Below are 22,640 nucleotides of genomic sequence, written 5' to 3'. Positions count from 1 at the left end.
ATACTGAAAGCACACAAAAAACTGGGACCTGGGGAATGCTGTAGGCACGCTGAGGAAGAAAAACACTCCGTGTTGCAGCTCCATTCCCCTAGGAAACCTCAAAGCACTATGTAAATGGCAAACAAGCCTCCTGAGCTGCCTGAGATGGGCAGATGCCCTGTCCACTTCACAGCCAGGTATATCCCCAGGGCCACACATCAGCGCCAAGAGCATCCCTATCTGTCAGGAACACAACCCAACACGCTGAAGTTATGTGCAGACAGCCACGGAGGTCAAAACTCTTCATCCACAGCCCTTAGTGCTTTGGAGAAAGGGGCAGCCTCATGCTCTTGCTAGGAGTGAGACACAAAGGAATGATGCACTGGGGCCACGGCAAGAGACAACAGAAGTAACAGCGGTTGCTTGAGGCTCCAAGGCTGCGTTTTGGACCTTGCTGTGTAGGTGCTGCAGACACGCTACATCTCTGTACTTGTGGGGGTAGGTGCAGTGTTCCTTCTCGCTCATAGCAAGAGCGTGAGGCTGCCCCTTTTGAGGAAAAGGAACAGAAAACTTACTGCGGCACCTGAGACGCCTGGGAGGTCCTCGCTTGTCCCGCACCTGCGGCTGGTGGGCAGGGGCTCGTGGTCACTGGCTCATTTATGTTCACACTGCTGCCAGAAATAAAACTGCTTTTCTTTACCTTGAAGGATCTGAATGGCAAGAGGACACCACTGGGAATACAATAATACACGTATTTGCTGGCTGGAGTCAACAGCACTTTTGTAGAAGCACCTCCATATTTTCAGAAGAAAATACAGGAAATTTACAACTAGAAAATTAAAAATAAGAATGTTTGATGGCAAAAGCTATTCTAAGAAAAGCTTTAGTTTTGAGGGTAAATTGGATCCAGATAGGATCAGCTGACAGAAGACCTGGCACTCTTCTTGTTTGCCGCAGGTAGATGTGCCGGGTGGCACACAAGGCACTCGAGGCAGCAAACACAAGGCTTTCAGGAAAACTCACATCCTAGTGACAAATCCAGATCTGGCCTTTGGAAACTTGACGCAATATTGCAAGTAAACCTATTCAAACAGGACGCTTTCCCTACAGACTTCCAGAAGACTAGTGTTAGAGATTGCAAGCTAAAAGCTCAGATATATTAAGTGCTAAGCTCTCATAAGAAAAACGTTATTCAGTGAAGCCAGTCACTTTGCCCAATTGTTTGCTTGGATGTGTAAATCTTATCTGATGTTAGATAGGGCTAAAGTGACTTGATTCTGTTTTTTCAGTAACAGATAATGGTTGCACAATTTCATTCAAGTGTTGGCCCTCTCCACAGGTTACTCTGGAGCAGCTACTCATACACACAAGCTCCTCTACAGTTTTGATTCCTCAATGTTAACTGTTTATCGCAATTAGACAAAAAAAAGACTATCTTAAAAATGCCTGCAGCACCCTATTCCAGAACACGATATATCTTCTTTCAAGAGGCAAAGTGGTTTTGAATTAGAATCACAGAATCATTCTGGTTGGAAAAGACCTTTAAGGTCATCAAGTCCAACCATAAGCTCCTCAATGCCATGCCTGCTAAACCATGTCCCTAAATGTGTGCATGAGCAACACAGGATCACAGAGTGGTTGAGGCGGAAGGGACCTCTGAGATCCTCTAGTCCAGTCCCGGGATCCAGCAGGGACACCCAGAGCAGGGGCACAGGGTGGCACCAGGCGGGTTTGAAGATCTCCAGAGCAGGAGCCTCCACAGCCTCCCTGGGCAGCCTGTGCCGGGGCTCTGGCACCCTCACAGTAACAGCACTTACGGTCCGGACAGCGAGAACCGCCCTGCCTGGGCCTGCGGAGCCTGGCACCACGCAGGGCACCACGCAGAGCCGCGGCGGCTTGTGCAGCCCAGGCCAAGCGGGTCTGATGCAGCCTGCCCTTCCCTCCTGGTCACTGCTCCCCTCCTGCTCCTCCTTTCCAGGAGCACGTCTGGACTGCAGCTCTGCGGCAGCCACTTGGCACCATCATCCACTGCTTCATTCTCCTGCTCTGTCTCTGAAAAAGGGGCACAGACTCAGTCACACAGCCAGCTATTGATTTGTTACCACGCATAGCAGTTAATTCATGAGCCAGGCTAGGTACTGAATGTTCTTCCAATAATTTAAGTGAAGAATATTTATAATATTTATGTTGGAAAGTCTGAATCCCACCTTAAAATGTTTACCAAGTTTACAGCACTTTTCTCCTATGAAAAATAGAAATCTTAACCTGTAAGCTAACAAAGTTGCACCAGATGTTCAATGTATACAGCATTTTATTGAATGAAGGTATATTACAATAGACGAACATATGTTACACATGCTATACAAAATATACATTCTTATGTGAAAAAAATATAAATAGACACTAGGAAATAGCAACAGGGAACAAGGACAGCTTTGCTCAGACCGTCTTAGGAACCCCCAATTTTTGTACTGCTATTACTTTGGCATGGATTGAAGAAACTGCCCATATTCACTGAAAACAGAATGGCCACTCTGCTATTTGCATCTCTTGGGAGAAAGAAGTTTTTTTTTTTCCTCCACGTTTGCCTAGGAAGCTTTTCCACAATGTTAATTAAGTGCAGCAAGCTGTTCACCCACTTACAAGCTTTCAACTATTTACAACAAGCTTCCAGACTTTAAAGAAACTCCGTTGCTTATGTAAGGATGCAAATATCCTAATTCCTAAGGGCTGCTTTTAGAGGCCAGAATCTCATGGAAAAAGTGAAACTACAGTTCCTGAGTACCCCTGGCTTCTGTTTGTCCTGGTGCAGACAGCATTAATTTCAAAGTTTGGTCCTGGCCAAGCACATCTTACCTACCTAATGTGAATCCGATCATACTAGAAGTTGCCTGAAGCACACAAAAGGTCTGGATGTCCCCATGTACTTCCACATCAATGGAATCTTCTGACACTTGGGAAATCCACGTCAGCTCTACTCCACAAAAGAGAGAGAAGGAAGAAAAAAAATGGTGAAGGGAGCAGCAGCAGGGTAAGTGCTACTCTTCTGCTAGCAGGAAATCGTGGCTCTGCACATGCCAAAGAGCAGCTCTGCCACGTTACCCTATATGAATATTTGAACAAAGCAGCGAGCAGCCCAGAAGGAAGAGATTTTTTCTGCTGCTGTTTCATAACCTGACATTTCTCACCCAAATATAAACTCTGACAGTGGCAGGTTCCAACAACAGAGGTAAGTTCGTGAAAATAAATACCATGTCTTTGATGCTGCCTGGAATTAAAAAAAAAAAAAAAAAAAAAAAAAAAGGCCTGGAGGAAATAAATACAGAAAAGAACTTAAGATTCTTCTTTTAGCATGTACGTTACATACAACACCTGAAAGTATTTCAGATGTCAAGGCCAAAGAGTTTCACACACCTACATTTCTCTTCACTTTATCCAAAGGTCAAGGACAATTCTGAATCCTCTTTCTTCTAAAGCTGCTGGCTATCTGATGGCTGCTTTGAGAGCACAGCAAAATCCCTTGCTCGTTTGTCTGGATCTGATTATCATCCATGACCAAGTAAGTGAAAATTATTATCACCACCTTTTTCCTCACTCAACTACTCCACAGACTCAAAAACTTCAGCTGTAATTCTGCAGTCACTGCCCTTCCCATGTAGGAATGGGCTAAAAGGAAGTCCTGGACAGTTCTTTGGGGCTGATTCAAATCCTTATCCTGTCTTTACAAAAATATACAATGCAGCAGGACAGAGTACATATTCTGAGGTGTGAGGAGGTGACGGGTATACAAGAATGACTAGGAAAAAAGCCCTTCTTCAGGAGTGAGTATTTGGAAAGATACAGTATAACCTTGAAAGCACATAGCTCTAACACACTTGCTGAAGAGCCAGCACTGATCAGACCATTAACACTGTCTGCATAGGGACATTTTTCCAGAGGCAGGGACCTGTCAGCAAGTTCCATAATGTTCTTCCTCCTTGTTCTGTCAGGCACCCCCCACTATTGGTAGTCAAGCTGCTGTGTGTGTTACTGTGTCTCAGCTGGTACTAGATTTTCAGTACAGAGCATCCTTGCCCTGTGTTATTTCATTTCTCACCTGTCAAATATTTTTTAACATTTTGGCCACTCTGAGGTCCAGGGAACTATTACAGAGGTCAACAGGGTAAGAATTTTCCTAATACTTTATGACAGGAAAAAAAGCATAAGTTTTAACAACTACCTTTTCCTCTTGGCTCTGTAGAAAAAACAGAAAAATCCATATAGTGAAGTGTACCGACTATTGATCAAACACTCCTCCAAGTTACCCAATGCTTTTCATCATGACATTCTTTTCAGCTCCTGATAAACTGTCAACTATGAAAAATAGAGACCTCTCTGCAATGCAGAGTACACACTCTATATACACAATATGAAAGCTTTTACAAGATAAAAGCTTAGATAACTTTTGAACCATGAGCAGCTCAGAATTTACACTGCCATCTCGTAGATATTTTAACAGCTGAGCAGAGACATCATTTTGTGCACTAATCCTGTGTTCACTATTTACAATAACCCCTGGGAGTCCCCAGGGGGTACTACAGCCCAGCCTAAGGCAGGATCTGTTGGGCATTATACTTTATTGGAAAAGATGGTGCCTAATAGAGAGATTTAAGAATTCTCTCAACACATAATGGCCAGACTTGAAATTCTGCTAAGGTAATGAAATGGATCAGCTTGCAGTCAGGTCAGCCATGCTTAATGCTTACAGAATTGCATATAACAACGAAATTCATTAATATCACAGTTTCACCATATACCTATAGCATGTCCACTTCTTTCCAAAGTGAAAAAAAAAAACAATCAAAAAAAGAAAAACCAAACGGCTATCCTCTCAGAACCCAGCTCTCAAACCCTTAACCTCCACCAAAAACTATGGCTTGATATGCAGCTGTTGAGACTAACAGTATGATACATACTTTGGCATAATAAAAAACATATTTACATTACAGCCAACACATTTATATGCTTAGTGTATACAAAATATTTATAAAGGCAAATTTATTTACAACTAGAGTCCATTATGCATAGCAGAAAACAACCCAAAGTTAAACTGATAACAGACTCCTGCCAACAGCCTAAAGAACAAAAAGCTGGCCAGGAGTCTTATGCTCACAATTACTGGGGAATTCCATGAGGAGGCCCTGAACATTTGTTTTCAAGCAGACAATGCAGCGTGAAATAGCTATGCATTCTTGAGAGATTTTCAAAGCATGCACTAACACAAAGGCTCTTTCCAACATCAGAAAAATCATGTTTTAAGCCATCGTTGTGGATATCACTATTATGTGCGCTGTTGCACATTCCCATTTTCCAATGCACATGAATCCGAGGAAAAAGGGCATGGACCACCTCCTTCTAGGGAGTCTGTCTTGGTCTAGTCAGCCTGTAATTGTAGACACGTGTACGAAAGCATCTTTGGCCTTGGGGTTAGTCCTGAGGTAGTAAATACAAAAAGTCAGTTGATAGGGATTTGCTTCCAAGACTTCATTTTAGTGCCTTATGTGGTTTCACTATGGTCCTGAACGTTCCGTGTCCTATTAAAATCAAAGTTATGTTCACGTAACCTGTGGCAAGGTCTGGGTGAAGCAGCTTGTTCCCGGCCACTGTCACTAATGCCTTCGCTCCGAAGAGGCCGTGGGGTCTCACGGGCCGACTGCTGGTGCAGAAAGTGTGAATGAGACAGCCCCAGGTCCTTGTTCACTCCCCATAAAGGAACCTGAAAAGGTTCTGTGGAAGAAAAATTGAAAGATGAGCAGAAATCCATGACAAATACACCCAAATTATAGGCAGATCTGAGTCACGTGGCTTAGCAATAACCGTCTATGATGTTTTCTGTTTTTGAGAACACACTTTACTGGATATCCTCCCATTTCAGCAATCTGCTACAGTAACCAGAAACAATATACTTAGTTTCAGGTTTTTTTTTTTTTTTTTTTAAAAAAGGCTACCTGGAAGAAAGTCAGCATAAAAACATCGAGTTTATGATATAAACGAATAAATCTTTTGGAGCTCTTTGAAACTCAGCCCAGCTCCAACACAAAAGTGCTATTTGGATTTCCTATGAGCAGCTCTAAATCTTGGCAAAGGATGGCCTTGAAGTACATGCAAGAGATGGTATTTCACAAGCTTTAAGAGACAAGCTGCTGATTAAGAAGTGCTATCACTCTCCTCAAGTCTGGGAGTACTGGATGCAGACTGCAGGAGGGCTGGCTCTGCAAACAGGTGGTTAAATTAAGTAGATGAGTTTATTCCTCACACTAGGGCAGCTTGACAAATCAACTGAGCACCAATACAGAATGGCATGACCAGGAAGGCCAGAGCTATTGCATAATAGAAATGAGAAAAGAAACAGGACCCACTCACCACTCATCTGCTGCAAAGAGATCTTTTTCTCACTTATTCTGTCGTGGTTGGTGAGGAAGACAGACACGTCTCTGTCTGCCATGAGCTTATCGAGAGCACCGGTGTCGTGCTGGGGGCGTGCTGGGTACGTGTCCTTGGGCATCTGCACCATGAGATTAGAGAGCGTTTGATCAAGGGGGTCCTCTTCTGTGATGTAGGCATAAGGACAGTATTCCCGAGTCCTGGAGTAGATGTTTGCGTTGTCATAGCAGTCTGAGCAGATCACCAATGGTGCTGTGCCACCTGAAACACACACACACAAATTTTTTTTTTTTTTTTAAAAGCCCCAAAATAGATATTCTCTCAAAGCGAGGGAGGACACTTCCCTTCCATAGGTTTACAGTTCCAGCAGGTCCAGCTAGCTCAGGCATGAGGCTGAAAGCAGCCTGGAATTCACCCTGCACCAGATAAGGCAGGAACAGCTGCACTTGCCTCCTGCAATCCCACACGTCTCAGACGATCACGATTGAACTGGTAACAATTCAGTCATGAAATGAGCTGTCCCTCAGTCCTTTTGCTGATAGACTTTTGGTGGTAGAACTCCAGACTGCAGGGAGTGGATCATGGGATACAAGAGGAAAATATACTGAAGGATCGCTTTTCAAAGCCAGCTAAGGATCAGATGGCTCCTCAGCATTTCAGTGGAAAAAAAAAGCCCAAGAAACCACTGTAGACTCAATTCTAAAAATACTAAAATCTCTATAGACTTAATGCTAAAAATACTATGAAAATAAGTCTCTAAACAAGGTAGAGAAATAGTATAACCCTTTGGTTATCATTGTAACAGGCAGACTGGATGTCTGGTTGAGGAAGTAATTTTATCTTACAAGCAAAAGATTAAGCAAATCATCTCCCAAGTGAGTGTTCCTTCCACCTCTGTTCCAGAAACTTTTGAAATGCTAAAGCAGCAGCATAAAAAAAAAAAAAAAAAATCTACCTTGACACCTAATCTAGGAATTCTCTACCACCACCACTGCCTTGCTGACCAGATCACACGTCCTGCAGTGAAGGATCTCTACAGGGATCTGTGCTATTTGGGACACAAAGAGCTGCAGTCACAACATCTATATTCAAAGGCACTCAAAGCAAATGTGAACCCAGATGCTGCTGGACCAAAGATTAAATTGTGTGCACAGAAGGCAAAAGCCTTAAGAATATAAACAAACACAAAGAAAATCAAGAGATGCCTTTTAAGCCCACAGCAACGAATGGAAATCTCAGAAACAAGTTGTTGTTTTTCTAGAAGAAGTCACCTTTGATGTTAATACGTAGTACTGTTCTGTATTGTGCAGCACTGCTGCCAGCTATGAGGAGGAGGGGACGCACTGGCACCCTGCCACCCGGGCGCCAGCACGTGAGAGCTGCGCTTACCATCTGTGCCTTTGTGCACGTAGCCACCAGCTGGAGGCATGAGCTGCTGATGGCTTCCTGCCTCCGAGTTACTGTAGCCTTCCTGAGGCTCCGACAGCGTTCCTTGGGAGGATAAATAACTGGGAATGTCTGCAGGTAGGTTCATCTCCTCTGCAAAGCAGAATTAACATGGTGACATTAACAAATAAGCGTGTAGATCCCAAAGCAACACCAAGCATCACCTGCATTAACACGAGTGCAATATAAGAACTCTATTCGCACACTCCTGTCTTTTTGTCGCCTCAGAGATTAAAAATCTATATAGCTGGCTCAAAACTAACAGTGCCAGAGCAGACATTTATGCACTTTATTCCAGGTCCTTTAGACATTTTAGACTTAATTCAAATACTTATTCCCAAGCACGTCTCGTTTCCCTTAGTGTAAGATAAGTGTGTAAGGAGTAAATACACAATTAATATGTAAAGTCTCTAAACTTGCCTTTTCCCCCTAAGAAATAAAGAAATTAGAGCAAATCCCTGAAGATATTTGAGAAGGAAAAATATCACTGCCCCCAAATGTTTGGCAGTTTCAAGGAATCCAGAAATTTCACCATTGTAACAACTGTTTTGAGTTTTAAGAAAGTGCACTAACTAAGCAGCACTGTTGAAGCTTACCTGTGTTAGTGATGCTGTAATCTTCACTCTTCCTTCTCATGTGGTAGATCACAATAACCCACACGAGGGAAGTTCCCACGACACAGCACACCACAACGATGATGACGATGCCAACTGTTGTCCAGCCGTCTTCCTCATGGATGATGCCACCCTGGGCAGAATCACAATTGGGGGAGGCCAAGACGTTTAGGTAAATATGGCCCCGCTCAGTGCCCAAGGTGTTGGACATGATGCACGTGTACTTCCCGGCATCCTCCAGCCCGGCATCCACGATGATAAGGAGCTGATTAGCAGCAGCGAAGAAGTGCCGCTCTGTCACCGTCAAGGGGCCGTCGTCCTTGGTCCAGTTGAGGCGCGGGGCAGGATTGCCACCAGCGATGCACTGCAGGACAGCGGTTTCACCCCTGCTCACCGTCCTGTCTTCCAGGGGCCTGACGAAGGAGGGAGTTTCTGACAGTGGGGAAGAAAAAAAACAGTTGTAAGGTGACACTGTAGTGCAGCAACACTGTGCACTCCACGGCATGTAAACAACTGTCACTGTTTAAAAAATCTTGTGAAGTGTGGCCTTCAAATCCCCCCAAACCATGCAAAGCAGCTGCTGCTTTGCTGCTCCAGAGAACACCTGACATCCTTTATTCCTTTAAAGTTAGAGGGAAGAAGCCCTGGAAGAAAAAAAAACAACCTTTTTTTGGTTCCTTAATGCTGAATATCTACAGCCAGGGAAGAGGACACTACGCTCTTTGTATTTTCATTTCATTCTTCAGGACTTAAGCCTGCTGCTTACAGAGAAGCTCCACTACCACTGCAGAAGTGCAATGATCCATTAAAGCAAAGATAAACGTGCCACTTACCTAGCACAGTCAGCGTGGCATTTGCTGACAACCCCCCTGCAGTGTTTTGTGCCATACAGCTATAGATTCCCATGTCTTCCATTTTCACGTTTGCGATGAAGAACACATCATCCTCAGGCATGACGTGCATCCTCCTCTCCCTTGCAGCAGGGAAGTCTGTGCCACCGTCCTTCTGCCAGGAGATCTGGGGAGTGGGGTGGCCCTCTGCGGCGCACTCCAGCCGGGCCATGGCCCCGGTGCGGATAGTGAGATCCATGGGGATTTTCAGGAAGGAAGGCAGCTCTGGATCCAAGCAGACATTACGGTATTAGTGTTGTTTCAGTACTGGGGAGAAAGCAAGAAAAGCTCCCTGATACAGAAGATGTCTGCAGGCAAGCTGGTGAGATACACACCTGTAGCTCTTCCTGGCCAAGGCAGATACTTCCAGAGAGCTGCACAAGTTCTCAGTGGTCATTTCTAATAGCCTAGCCTCCAAACTGAAATATACCTACAGAATTCCTTTAGAACTACCTAATGGACAAACTGTCTCATGGTGAGAAGAGAGGGGTAACTTAATCTTAAGTTCTTCATCACACTTTTTCTTGCCCTATAAAACAGAAGGTGAACTTTCATCTCTACAGGCAAAAGCGTGCATGTGTTCTTGAAAAGCAAAAGCAACACAGGCACCTTCTGTCCTCAGATATAATGGGGAGGGTCAGTGGTTCAGTGATCTATCAACCAATGTAAACGCTGTCTTCTCATCTCCCTGCTCTAAAGTCCGAATAATGCAAATTCTTCATTACTGGCTAAAGACCAAGCATCTCATACTCGATTCTTTTGAATTTGCTTCCCATTCCATAATTGTTTCTAAGTCAGGTCTTCCCTAGCTCTGCAAGGATGCAGGGAAAGTGCCTCCTTCTGATGAGACAGCAGAGGGAGCTTTTAGTTTAAAAGACTTACGACTCCACTCAAATAGATAAAAAACTACTTGAGTTATAATGAAAGTATGGGAGATATTCACCCCTTTCCAAAGTAAAGAAAGATTTTCACCCCCGCCCTCTGCCAAATCCCCCACCCAAAAATCATGTATAAACTTGTCTGATACTTTTAAATAGCAGCGATGCACATTCGTTCAAGAGCATGGTTTGGACCAGTTGGGAACTAAGAAACCTGAATAGATTTTATAAAACAAAGTGAAAAACAGATATGTAGCTATTTAAATAAAGATTTAGGTTAAGTGTGTTGCTTCTTTGTTTCCATTATTGCTTACCATTAACTGTCAGTTTAGCTTTATTAGAATAATTGGAGCCAAAGTAGTTGGTGACGATACACTGATATTTTCCTTCATCAGTGAAATTCACACTGAAGAGATGCAGGACAGTGGTATACTCAACCACCTCCTCACTTTGCTGCTGATACCTGGCAAAATTCTCCACCTCTGCGTCATGCAACACTTCACTGTCTTTACGCCAGGCAGTGGACATGGGGGAATCACTGCTGCTCACAGCAGTGCACGTCAGGGTTATGTTCATGCCTCGTAGAGCAATCGTGTTCTCAGGATGTACTCTTATCTGAGGTTTAGGGAAGTTATCTGAAAACAAAAGGCATCAAGATTAGCTACTTTACTTTTCAACATACAGTTAGTTTCCCAAGAAGGGACTGTAAAAGCCGGTAAGTAGAACACAAGCTGTGGGAACAAATATCCTGCTTGGGGTGCATACATTCAGCTATTTTCTGTTGGAAATCAAGCTGTGAAAGATGATTAGAACCACAGGCAGGAGTACAGAATAAACATTGAGAACAGTCCACATAAAAGCATGGTCTTGAGCAGTTCCTCATTTTCTACAGCTGTCTGGAAGTTGCTACATTTACACTATACACACAGGCCACTTCTGGACAAAGAGCCAGCATTACGTTATGAAGGCAGGCTTTTATAAAGTGGTGTTTTTCAGATAGTTTACATATTCTCAAGATAAGACTTTAAACACTGCAGATACAGAGCATTAGAAACATGCCAGAGTACTAACTGTCCTAGCCTTGCTGGGCACTGACAGCACCAGTAAGGAAGTGCCAAATAGCTTTAATAAAGCAAAAGGCCTTCAGAAACAGTAAGAATGGAAACATAATCAGCTTTAACAGTAACCTAGGTGGAAAAAAAAATGCATTCTCACAGGATTGCTCCCTCAGTTTAGTTTTAGTGCAGCAAAACCAGAAGGAAACGAACTGAATTAAACCTAACCCCCTAAATGTACACAGTGCCACACACGCACTATGGCCAAAACCAAGTACATCCAGCAGTGCTACAGGTTGGTTTCAGAAAGTTATCTGCGGAGATTTGTGTTCCTATGTCTTTATAACAAAAATGATTAGAAATACAAACCACAGACAAAGTCATCAGGGTTCACACTGAGAAGGCTCTGTCCGGCCAACCATTCAGGGTGAGCACAGCTAACGTTTACAGCCTGCTGCAAGCGGCTTTCAGCGAGCCACTGGGGCAGCCATTTCAGCTGGCAATCACAGAGCAGGCTGCTAGTGTTCAGAATCCTGCACAAACAAGGCAAGAGAGTGATTAAAGTTTATTTCACACTGCTACATGTGATCTCATCCACCAGAGAAGACATTAAAAACAGACATTTTCAGAAATTACAGCTTACAGTATTCCTCTATGCCTATAGGTCTTTATCACACGATGTTAGTTATATATGCTATAAAGGGTCCAGGGAAACCAATTCTGTATCAGCACTAAAAATTCTTTTCACCTAGATGTCTGAGGAAAATAACACTGTATTTTTTAACTTTGAAACAAGGTACTAAGAACATCTTTACAATTACCTCATTCCTCTTTAAAGCAGTTAAAGAAAACACCTAACGCTGTAGCACGATTTCATCTCTCATATTCCGTATTTGCCATCACTCTGCGGCTGTAAGCCTCAAAACTCACTTTCATGCCAGCTAATAAGTATTTAAGAATGAAAATGAGTTGTTTCACACAGGTACTACTACAGATTATTTTCTTTTCTGCTCCATAAAAAACAATAAGAAGGGAAAATGGGAAGCATGTATGGATCACTTTTTCCTCAGCACAGGCCTTCGCAATATCCTACATGTTACACACAGCCTCTACGGACCGGAGAGCAAGCCTGGTATTTTAGCAGGGAGGAGTGATCTGGTGCTTAAGTGAATCCAGTAGATGGGGAGTGAGAGAAGAGAGGGGCACACAGAGAAGCCAAGATGGCAGCCTGCCACCTGCCCATACAAACTACTAGTGACTCATTTCTAATATACACGAGAGAAGGCAATGAAAGTCTTTTGTCTTTAGCACCCAAAATGCATCTCATAGCCTTCCTCACACTGGCAGAGATAACTAATCTCTGGCAGAGATAACAAATTGGATAACTGTTTTAAAACAGATTACATGATGTCTTATCTCATAGAAAGGGCTGTGTTACTCTCAGATTAGTCTTGGGTACAAAGGTGACCACACACTGTAATACTTTGTATGCCTGAAGATCACAAGAGGCTCTAGCAGCTTAAGTATCTGTTGAGCTAGTAAAAAATCTTGTCCAGACAGGAAATTCATGAGGTTTTTCCCTAGCCCAAAAACAGAAGGCAAAGCATTAACTTTATTGATTGTAGAGGTGCTTTGAAAACCCAGTATTAGAGTCCAGGTGATTTCTTGAAATACCCTCAACGTAAAAATTTAAGATGTGAAAAACCTATGTTTTAACCCGGCAAGAAAATGTATTTTCTATTAACCATAATTAGCAAATTAAGGTGCAAATTTTAGTAATCCTTAGATCGAAAAATACGTTGTCACTTTTATTCACTAGTTTGTTAGCATAGCTTTAAATATTTCATAATGAAAAAAGAATGCACTTTAGTGAACTGGAGCCAATCTTATAAGGCACAAAGTAGAACCAACTGAACTTACAGCTCCTTCAGATGGGCCTGGGCAAATGCATTTTCTTGGATGGACATTACTGCATTGTTGCTTAAATCCCTGCAAGTTAAGCAAAGAGAAACACAATGGAGTAACTTGATTTCATCTACCACCACCAGGCAGATTCTTTTAAGTCTGAGAAAAAATACAAAACTGAAGTAAATAACTAGAAGCCCAATGGAAGAAAGTACTTACAAATGTTCAAGTCCTTCAAGACCAGAGAATGCTTTCTTTGTAATTGACTTAATCTGGTTTCCTTGCAAGATTCTGAAAGACAATTCCCCCAAGCCCAGAAAAGAAACTGGATGTCAATATGAGCTCAAGAATAAACTCAATAACTTTTCTTTTCTAATTATAACTGAGCTAAAAAAATCAAATACCATTTTCTGAGTTTATGGGCTCAAAGAATGCTCATAAGAACATGTTTCCTTTTCCCTTCTTTATGGATTTAGGTTAGAAATGAGTCCCCTAGGATCACCTAGCACAGAAGGGGTAACACACCGAATGTGACAACTCACTTTCCCTCTAATTCTGCTTGCCTAGGAAATACTGTCACTTCAGTGATTTGCAATACGTACAGTTTATCAAGTCTGTCGAGTCCTGTGAAGGCTTCGGTTGCATCTTCTATGGCCCAGGAGATCTCGTTGTTCCGCAAATCCCTGTAGAAGTAGAAGAGCTTTCTTAAAAGCTCTGGAAAATCATCAGGACCAGTGCTAACAGGGAAGGGAATTTACTGTTCCTTGTGCCTAGTATGGTGATCTGCCTCAAGCTTTTATATAGCCAAGCTTGTCAGAAGATTAATATTCCATTTTAGGAAGGCAAGGAAAAACGGAACTTTCAAAATCCGTGCTTCAGACAGAACCACAAACAAACCCTGAAGTACAATGTCTTGATGTGGTATTTAAGGAAAGACCCAGTCTGACTAGCAACTGTCATGTGATAGACTATTTACCAGAAGCTGGGAGAGACTCCTGGAACAAGCTGGTTCATGTAAGTGAATTAACCAACATACTAGCAGCACTAATCTTCCTGAGTAACAGGCCTGTAACATTAGCATATCAAGAGATTACACACAGGTTATAGTGTAAGGCTGCCAGGCACAGAGCAGTAGATTTTCAGAACAAAGTTGTTATTCTGCTCACAAATCTCATTACCAGCTAATGGGATTTCTGTTTGACCTCTGTACAGCACTTCTGCCCCTCGCATAGAACAGCAGACTAAACAGCAAAAGCAACATAGCAATATGGTTTGGAAAGGATTAAATTCTTTGTTTTGTTTTTGAGATATGGTGAGATCTCTCAAACGCAGCAGCATTTTCAGCCTAAAATGTATGAATTGAGTAAAGAGTTTTTTAATCTTACTACCATCACACATGGCAGTATTTGCAAACATCAGTGTGTTTAGAGGAAGATACACCAATGAAAAATAAAGACATACTGCATTTTAGTAGATACTACGTTTATCAGCTTGATAGGGCTTCCAAACAAGTCAACTGCCACAGAAAGCTACCTACACATACAGACAGTTGTAGGTATCTCTCACAAACCCTTTTTAAACTTGTGCTAATGATGAAAATTCTGTAGAATCCCATCCTGAAAGAGATCAGAAATCAACCTCCAGGATGCCCCCAGTGGTAACGCATCTTTTTCTCGTTTTTCTTACTCTGAAATACAAAAGTTCTTAATGTCCCGCAGCAATTACTTCCACAATTAAGATATGTACTTTAAAATTTAGGACAAATAAGGAAAAAAGTGCTCGTATTTCCATTATTTGTATGTCATCTACATGAATTTAGTCAACACAGTCTTTACATTTATTCGCACTAAGTTTTTTCAACTTGAATAATGTTTCAATGAGAAGATACTCATCATGGATGTGATCTAATATGAAAAGTAATCATGTGAGTAATATGCCAAATTTACTTCCAGACTGCTAAAACTCTGGACTAGAAATTAGTTTCTAGAGTTCTCTCCAGAATTTTGTATTAGGAATACTGGAGTGGTATCAATGCCGAGCTAACCACAAGTATACAGAAAAACCACACATGAAGTAAACATGGTGATAAGATTTTAAACTTCAAAGTTTCAGTGCTGTTCTTGGCTACACCTTTAATCCCACTTTGCTCTGACTAGCTTGTAACTTATATGCAGTTTCCACAGCAGTTTGCTCTAATCCTGCTTTAAAGCTACTTTGCAGAACTGTGGCAAGAACTGAACAGAGCCAAACAATTATGTGAGATGCCTTAATACTGAAACAACCAGAATTGTAGTAGAGACAACAATGGAAGTAATCTGACAGCTACACAAAGTATCCTGGTGTCTGAAGCACTTATCTGCTCACACTATTCAGACCACTTAACAAAAAGCGTGAGCAGCCCGAAAGAAAAGCCCCTCATTGTGCGAGACAAGGAGCTCCTCACGCTCAGCTGCGCTCCAATGCCTGGAGCCCTGGTAATCACCACTGCCCTGGGTCCCGCACATTCCCACTCCGACGCGGATGGCCAGGCTCTCAGCTGTCTGATGCCCCTGAAGAGCCCAGCAAAACCTACCAATTAATCTGCTCTTGTCCTTTTTCATGCTGCTCTAAATCTAAGAAATTAGTCTTAATTATTTCATTAAAAGGTTGCATTAAGGTTAACAGAATATGACTGCTTACATAAGTCTCTCTGATGAGTTTGCTTATTTAAGCATTTATTTAATGAACTGATAGAGGAGTTATAAACTTTCACTCCTTTCTCAACTACCATGGTTTAGGATGATTAAAAGTGTTTAGATCTGCTTGACATCATTTAAAAAAAAAAAAAAAAAAAAAAAAAAAGAGAGAGAGACTCTTTTCTTGTCAAAAATATTGAACAGGGTACAGCTGCTAGCAAAGGTCTTGGCAAACGCAAAGCTGACCCTCTGATAGAAAGAGGTCCTCCTGCACCTTTGCTCCATGCTGTGCCTGTGACTTCAGCATGCAAAGCAGCACTATCCGATCTGCAGGATTCAGTTTGGCTTCGTAGGTTCCAACCCTAATACAACCATTAGGGAGGAAGTCAGGTCTGTACTGAAAATTCGTCCCATTGCATTCAGACAAGCTGCCAATTCCTACCTTCTCAGAACTGGTCTGACATGCAGCTGGACACTCAAGGTCATCAAGGCACTGTTTTAAATCAGCATTAAAAATATGAGATTGGTTTGTTTCAACTACACCAGGATTCTATCATGTCTGTATACCAAAAATAATCGGCTCTGCCACAACTGAAGGCAGGACAGCAATACAGCAAGTGCCAAAACACCAATCTTAAATATTCATTGTTTTAACTACCAAAAACTTCATTGCATTGAACCAAGTGAGATTTTAAATAGAAGTTTTCTGTACTTACAAGGTTCGAAGGTTTGTCAGCCCTCTGAACACACCATCAGCGATGTGACTAACTCGGTTGTCACCCAGGTTTAGCTTCTCCAATAAACCAAGCCCCACAAAGGCAGACTCCTTGAGGCGAGTTAGCTGGTTGTAGGACAAGTCTCTATAAAAATTGAGCAAATGCTTTAAAGGCAAGCAAGGGGGATTAACTACAAAGACACTATCAAACAGGAAGTCTTAATTAATCTATAACAGAAGACTTGCTTTAAAAAAAAAGTAAAACAGACAGCATTACCATAGACTTGACAAGTTAACTGAGCACTTTCTTCAGTAATTCACCCCTCCTATATATGCGCTCTCTAATCTGTTATTTGTAGCGTTACAAAATCCCCACTGAAATTCAACCCAGGACTTACAGTTCTGAAAGTCTTTGGCAGAACTCCCATGCATCTGGGCTGATCCTGTTAATGGCATTTTGGCTAATGTAGAGCTGTTGCAATGTTCGTAGACCATACAGCCAGCCCTTGTTTACTTCTGTTAAGTTATTATGTTCCAGTTCTCTAAGGAATTGGAAGGAAAAACATTCGCCAAATAGGCAATCAATGAAACACACATTTACGGCATTTCACCTTGTCGATCTCGAGATGATTTACTAACATTAAATCCTACAGAATCTGAAATGCACGATTCTATTGACTTCACAGGACCCAAAAAAATGACCAAAAGTGTACAAAAAGAAAGCAACACAGCCATGGCTACACTCATCCAGTGGCAGAACTGAAATCATGGCCATTTATTCTCAAATGTTAACATTCCAGTTCTCAAAGATTATTTATTAACAAAAACCATATTTTGCCAAGAGTGCACGGCACATGCCTATGCTTCGTCAGAGTTGTGTGAAGAATGGTCCCACGTCATGGTGAGTGCAAATGCTTTCTTCCAAAGCCAAAAGCAGAGTTTAGAATGCTCCTTTACAGTTCTCCAACTGATGCAGTACAAAAGCAGTTCAATCAAGCACACAAAATCAGAAAACTGACAATATCTTCACGAAACTGCTAAAGACTCAAGCAAAGCATTCCTGATCAAGGGGAAAGTAGTCAGAGAGAGAACCTGCACCTCTCTGCATCTAAAGTTTCCAAACAACATGAAATCAAACTAATGGGAAAATACAGATCGGTAAACTCATTTCCTCATCAATATTTAAGAAAAGCCTAGATGTTAGAGAAGCCACACAGCAAATGGTCTCCATAGCTGGAGTTCCTAAAAGAAATTCCATGACTAGGCATACTTACAGTTCTTCTATATTATTCAGGCCAAAGAATGCTCCATCCATCAGTCTGCTAATCCCATTGCGTTGCATTTTTAATGATTTTAAGGATTCCAGGCCTTGGAATGTAAGACTTTCCACTATTTTAATACGGTTCCTTTTCAGTTCCCTTATATAATATAAAGATGACAATCAAATATTAAGACATCTTTTGATAACACTGTGACTATCAAGAACACATAGCGAAGTAATATCCCTGCAAAGCTTATCTTTTTAAGCTTCCAAAAAGGCTACTTACAGAAACTGCACATGAGGTAATTTGAAGATCTTTGGTGGAATCACACTAATTCTATTTCTGTTTAGTTTTACCACCACTAGAGAGTTAGATAAGTTATCAAGACAGCCTGCTTCTAGGGTAGTTATTCTGTTGTTGCTTAGATTCCTAGGAAAATAAGAGGAAAAGAAGCTTTTCAGAACATAGAGAATATCGGCAAAATTGCACAAAAACAACAAGAAACTAGTTCCTAATACTCAAGTTCTGTGAAGTTGCATCAGAAATCAGAATTCTGGTACCCTGAATAAATCATTTTTCCCTACAGGAATCGTTGGTAGGAGCCGCTTTTCCTGCATGCCCACCCTTCCGTTAGGCATGGTTAAGACAATGTCGACGGTGATCTACTCAAGATAAGCAAAATATATAAACAAATAAATCACTGTATGTCCCTGCTGGCTGAAATCCCAGCACTTTGACATCAGCGTTCAGTGATCTTCAACACTGTCTGAGAAAATATGATGCAGACTTGGTATTAGGGGTATTTTATTCTAAGCACATTTGCAGCTACAGTGAGCACTGCTACCAGTTCCAGCCCTTACAGCAAAACCTGTAATAAAGATCTCACAGTAAATGACACCTTCAACATCACTACTGTAGGGCCAGGAGACCACTCATACTTACAGGTACTTCAACTGCATCTTCGGGAAAGAAGAAGTTTTAATTTCTGAGATTAGATTAGAACTAAGATCTAGATTCTCCAAAGAAAGGTAAACTTGCAGCTGCTCAGCATTTATTTCTGGAATTGTGTTGTGTACCCTGAAAAAATACCAGCAAATATGATTATCAAAATATCCCATCCTTCAAATTTCACATCTGAAACAACTGTAGGGTTCCTGGCATTAACATTTTTAGCGAGTCTCTTAAATGGGAAAGGCAGCACATACTTCAGTATTAATCCATAAAGCAATATCGAAAACCCAAGACCGTTTTGACATACGAACAGATTCAAGTTTTGGGGCCTGTAATTGGGCTGTTTCTTGTGGAAACTGTCATTTCTAGGCCGCCTCCCTCCCCTTCAACACTGCCTGCCTTGCTTGGCTGCATTTTATTGGTAACGTAGCGTGACTTGATTGTCCAACTGATTTGTATTTCTTTAAAGAGTGCTTACGTATTCCCCAAAGCACTTTAGACAAACAGTATTCCCAGACAAATAAGTTATGATAACCTGCAGTCTGATAGCAAAATTCTAATATTATCCCCCTTTCTAAAGAACAAAGGCAGAAAAAAGGCAGAGAAACTGTTGCTTACAGTGAGAGAAGAGTTATATTAGAAGTTGTTTCTCCAAAGTATGGAATTTCACTTAGCTCATTGTAATTCATCTTCCTAAAAATAAAAGATAATAATTCTTCATTGACCCTTCAAAGAGAATAACTCTATTCTACAAAGCAGAATTAACTCATATCATAACTTTTAAAAGTTGTTATGTTAATTAGGTAATAGTAGAAAAACAAATTCCTTAAAAGCCTGTTTAAACACTAATAGTTTGAAAAATTTTGCACCAAAGTACACTACTATTACTGTTAAAAATGGTACCATTACTTCTGTTTAAGATAGAATTAGCCATACTCAAAACCAGCAGAAATCCCATTTCTTTTTTAAAATAGTTTTCTATCAGAAAGCTTTCTGTACACAGAATATCAGAGGTTTACATAAAATACAACATGGCACCTCCATTTTTAATTTATCAACATTGGCTATTTCTTCAAATCAGACCAGATACCTGCATATACATTAAAAGGCAAAACTTTGGAGGCTACCACGTAGAATTTTTGAGATCTTTACTACTGATTTTATGATAAACAGTAACTTACACTTCTTGTAGCGTGTGAACAGACAAATCAATGCTCCAGTTAGATGATAATAAATGATTATGACTTAAATCCCTAGAGAACAAAGAAATAAAGAATTATTCTGTACGTTGCACAACTGTACTTTATTATTTATGCTCAGAAAGACTACTAAATATTGACACCCTTATTATTTCCCTTCCTTGCCACGCTTCCATAGCATCAATGGAGAACTACTTAGAGCAAACTGTGGGCTCAGGCCATTAGAAACCCTGAAAAATCACTCTTATCACAGAAATACGTGCACATTTCCACTAAGTGTTAAGTTAGGCACTTTTAATTGAACTATTCATCATTACTTCTGTACACATAAGACCACTAAAGTTCGCAGAGAAAGTGGTATATCTCACGAGCCCCTTCATTATTTCTCACTCAATGGCTCAAGAAGCAAATGCAGAAAGTTCAAATCAATTCCTGGCTGGAAGAAAATGAGAAATTTGAAGTTCTGTTTGTTTCCTACGCTTACTGAGGATTTGCAGTTTACACTTAGAATCAGTGACAGAAAAGCCACAGTTCAGTTACAAATGACAAAAGAAACCACATTTTAATTCTCTTGAGATTTAATTGGGTCATTAGGCTAATTCAGCATCCCTATCCTTTTAAGGTAGGTTTCCAGGAGGCCAGTTATTTTCCATCAGGGCACTGCATAATGTCAGCCTCAGAGGGACCACGCGTCCTGCTTGGTGAGAAACCCCTTCCCGATCGGCATCGGGGCAAACAGCTCCGGCCCCCCAGGGACCCTCCTAGGGAGAAATGCCCTCTCCTAGCCCTGCTGCGCTGCAGGGGCAAAGGGGGCCTGCGCTGAGCTCCACGAGCAGCCTTTGCTCAAGCAAAGGCCCTGCGGAACCGTCCAACGCCAGCAAAGGGCCACCCACTCTCCTAGCTGTTACACGAGTGACAAAGCAGCAGGGATTCAGAAGAGAGGCTCAGAGAAGTGGCCACAGGGACCTATAGCATTGGGCTGGACTAGAAACCACAGTGTCCATTTTCTCGCATTTTGGACACTCTTCCCGTGGTCACAGACCCCCCACTGCTTGAAGACTACAGCTGGACTGATCACCAGGCACAGGGGGACCCACGCGGCCTGAATTGCTCTGTAAAGAGATCATCCATCCGCACAGCCAGGACTTGTGTTTTCAGGTACAACAAAATATACTTTTCTTGCCCTTAAATAGTCTAAACCCCAAGGACACCTCTGAAGGGTTTTTTCTTGGCCATTAAAGATAAACTGGAAGCATCACCTGCAAGTTGCTGTGAAGAATTATGAGAAAAATAAAGAAGGTTTAGTCCTCAAAGTGAAGTAAAACGATATCACAGAACTTAGGGGAAAAAGCAGATAGATTTTCCTTACGTGAACAAAATTAGGTTTTAACTAAATTTAAACAGCTTTTAAGCATTACAGGTTGTTTCGACTGAGAATATTTGGAATTGACTTAGTGCTGGAAAAATGCCGTCCCCCCGCATGCTTTGTGTGCCAAAGTCCTGAAAGCCACAACAGAGAACATGCACTTAATTATTGTTTGCAGCATATATCAGATTGCATAACCTAGCGCAGCAGCCAGCGCCACTTCTCCCCGCTGTACGCGGTGCCAAGCACTTGGAGCACACGCTGTCTGCCGGGGGACACACACGGCGTCTCCTGGAGCCCAAGGTGCCGCTGACACCATTTTGCTCGTTGGCCACCTGAGCGGCTTCCAGCACGTTTTTCCAGGCATGGACACTGTCTGCAGTGAGCGTCCCGATGCTCTGCGCCTCTCTAACCACGGAGCACTCCAGGACACATCTGTGATAACTCCCTGCTGACACACACATATATCTGCTCTTAATGGCCTCCAGCTGCTCCGCACCGGGAGCGGAAGCCCCGCAGGACTGCAGGAGGCGACGGCCTCCCTGGACGTGCCCGGCTCACGACAGGCCTCAGGCTCTTGGTCGCTTCTCATCCTCGACCGCCCAAATAAACACAGCAATTCCCGGGTTCGAGCGCTCCCGCTGACTCCCGGATGGCCGTTTCCCCTGTTTGGTGCTCGGTGATGCCCGCCCGGGCCTGGCGGGTCGCAAGGGGCCCGAGCGCGGCCCCGCGCGGCGCTTTTTGCCCCCCGCGCGGACGCTACGCGGCGCGGGCTGCGCTGCCCTCACGAGGAGTCGCCGAGGCGGCGCCGCCACCGGAGAAGGGCGCGACCGCGGCCCTCCCGCCCGCGCGAGGCCCCGGGCCCGGCCGCCCCGCTAGGCCGCGGCCTGCGCCACCCGCCAGGCCGCCCCGCGCCGCGCTCACTCACAGCGCCGTGGTGCCCGCGGGCAGCGGCGGGATCCGCGGCGGACCCGGCCCGGCGGGCAGGCGGTGGCGGCTGCAGTCGAGCAGGCCGCGGCGGCAGGAGCAGGGCGCAGCGCACGGCCCGGCGGCCGCCCGCGCCCACAGCGCCGCGAGCAGCACGAGGAGGGCCCGCGCGCGCGGCGCCGCTCGCCGCATCCCGGCGTGGCGCGGCCTGGCCCGGCCCGGCCCGGCCCCGGGCGGCCCGGCCCGCGCGCTCCCGCTGCGCGCCCTGCGGCCACCTCAGCGCGCGGGGCGGGGCCGCGCAGGGACACGCCCCCGACACGGGGCGGGGCTCGCGACGCACGACGTCATTGCGCTG

At 43.2% G+C, this 22,640-nt stretch overlaps 1 protein-coding gene across 1 annotated transcript; it reads right to left on the bottom strand.

The window, feature by feature from the left end:
- Positions 1 to 5,067: 5,067 nt before the first annotated feature.
- On the bottom strand, positions 5,068 to 22,409 carry LRIG2 (leucine rich repeats and immunoglobulin like domains 2). The gene is made up of 18 exons (XM_088538907.1): positions 22,287 to 22,409; positions 19,975 to 20,046; positions 19,412 to 19,486; positions 18,785 to 18,919; positions 18,128 to 18,271; positions 17,855 to 17,998; positions 16,979 to 17,122; positions 16,582 to 16,725; positions 13,793 to 13,873; positions 13,410 to 13,481; positions 13,206 to 13,274; positions 11,655 to 11,818; positions 10,545 to 10,865; positions 9,296 to 9,577; positions 8,445 to 8,894; positions 7,792 to 7,941; positions 6,382 to 6,663; positions 5,068 to 5,745 (listed from the first exon to the last, which is right to left on the bottom strand). Exons 3-18 carry the CDS (start codon positions 19,480 to 19,482, stop codon positions 5,516 to 5,518), a joined length of 2,883 nt encoding a protein of 960 aa, XP_088395033.1. The 5' UTR covers positions 19,483 to 19,486; positions 19,975 to 20,046; positions 22,287 to 22,409; the 3' UTR covers positions 5,068 to 5,515.
- Between the last annotated feature and the right edge of the window lie 231 nt (positions 22,410 to 22,640).

The sequence above is a fragment of the Tinamus guttatus genome, unplaced genomic scaffold, assembly GCF_059628265.1.
Source record: "Tinamus guttatus ecotype Peru unplaced genomic scaffold, ASM5962826v1 Tinamus_guttatus_pri_ptg001272l, whole genome shotgun sequence".
Taxonomy (NCBI): Eukaryota; Metazoa; Chordata; class Aves; order Tinamiformes; family Tinamidae; genus Tinamus; species Tinamus guttatus.
Note: the sequence above shows the minus strand (reverse complement) of the source record. Positions and strands in the feature narration are given on the sequence as shown.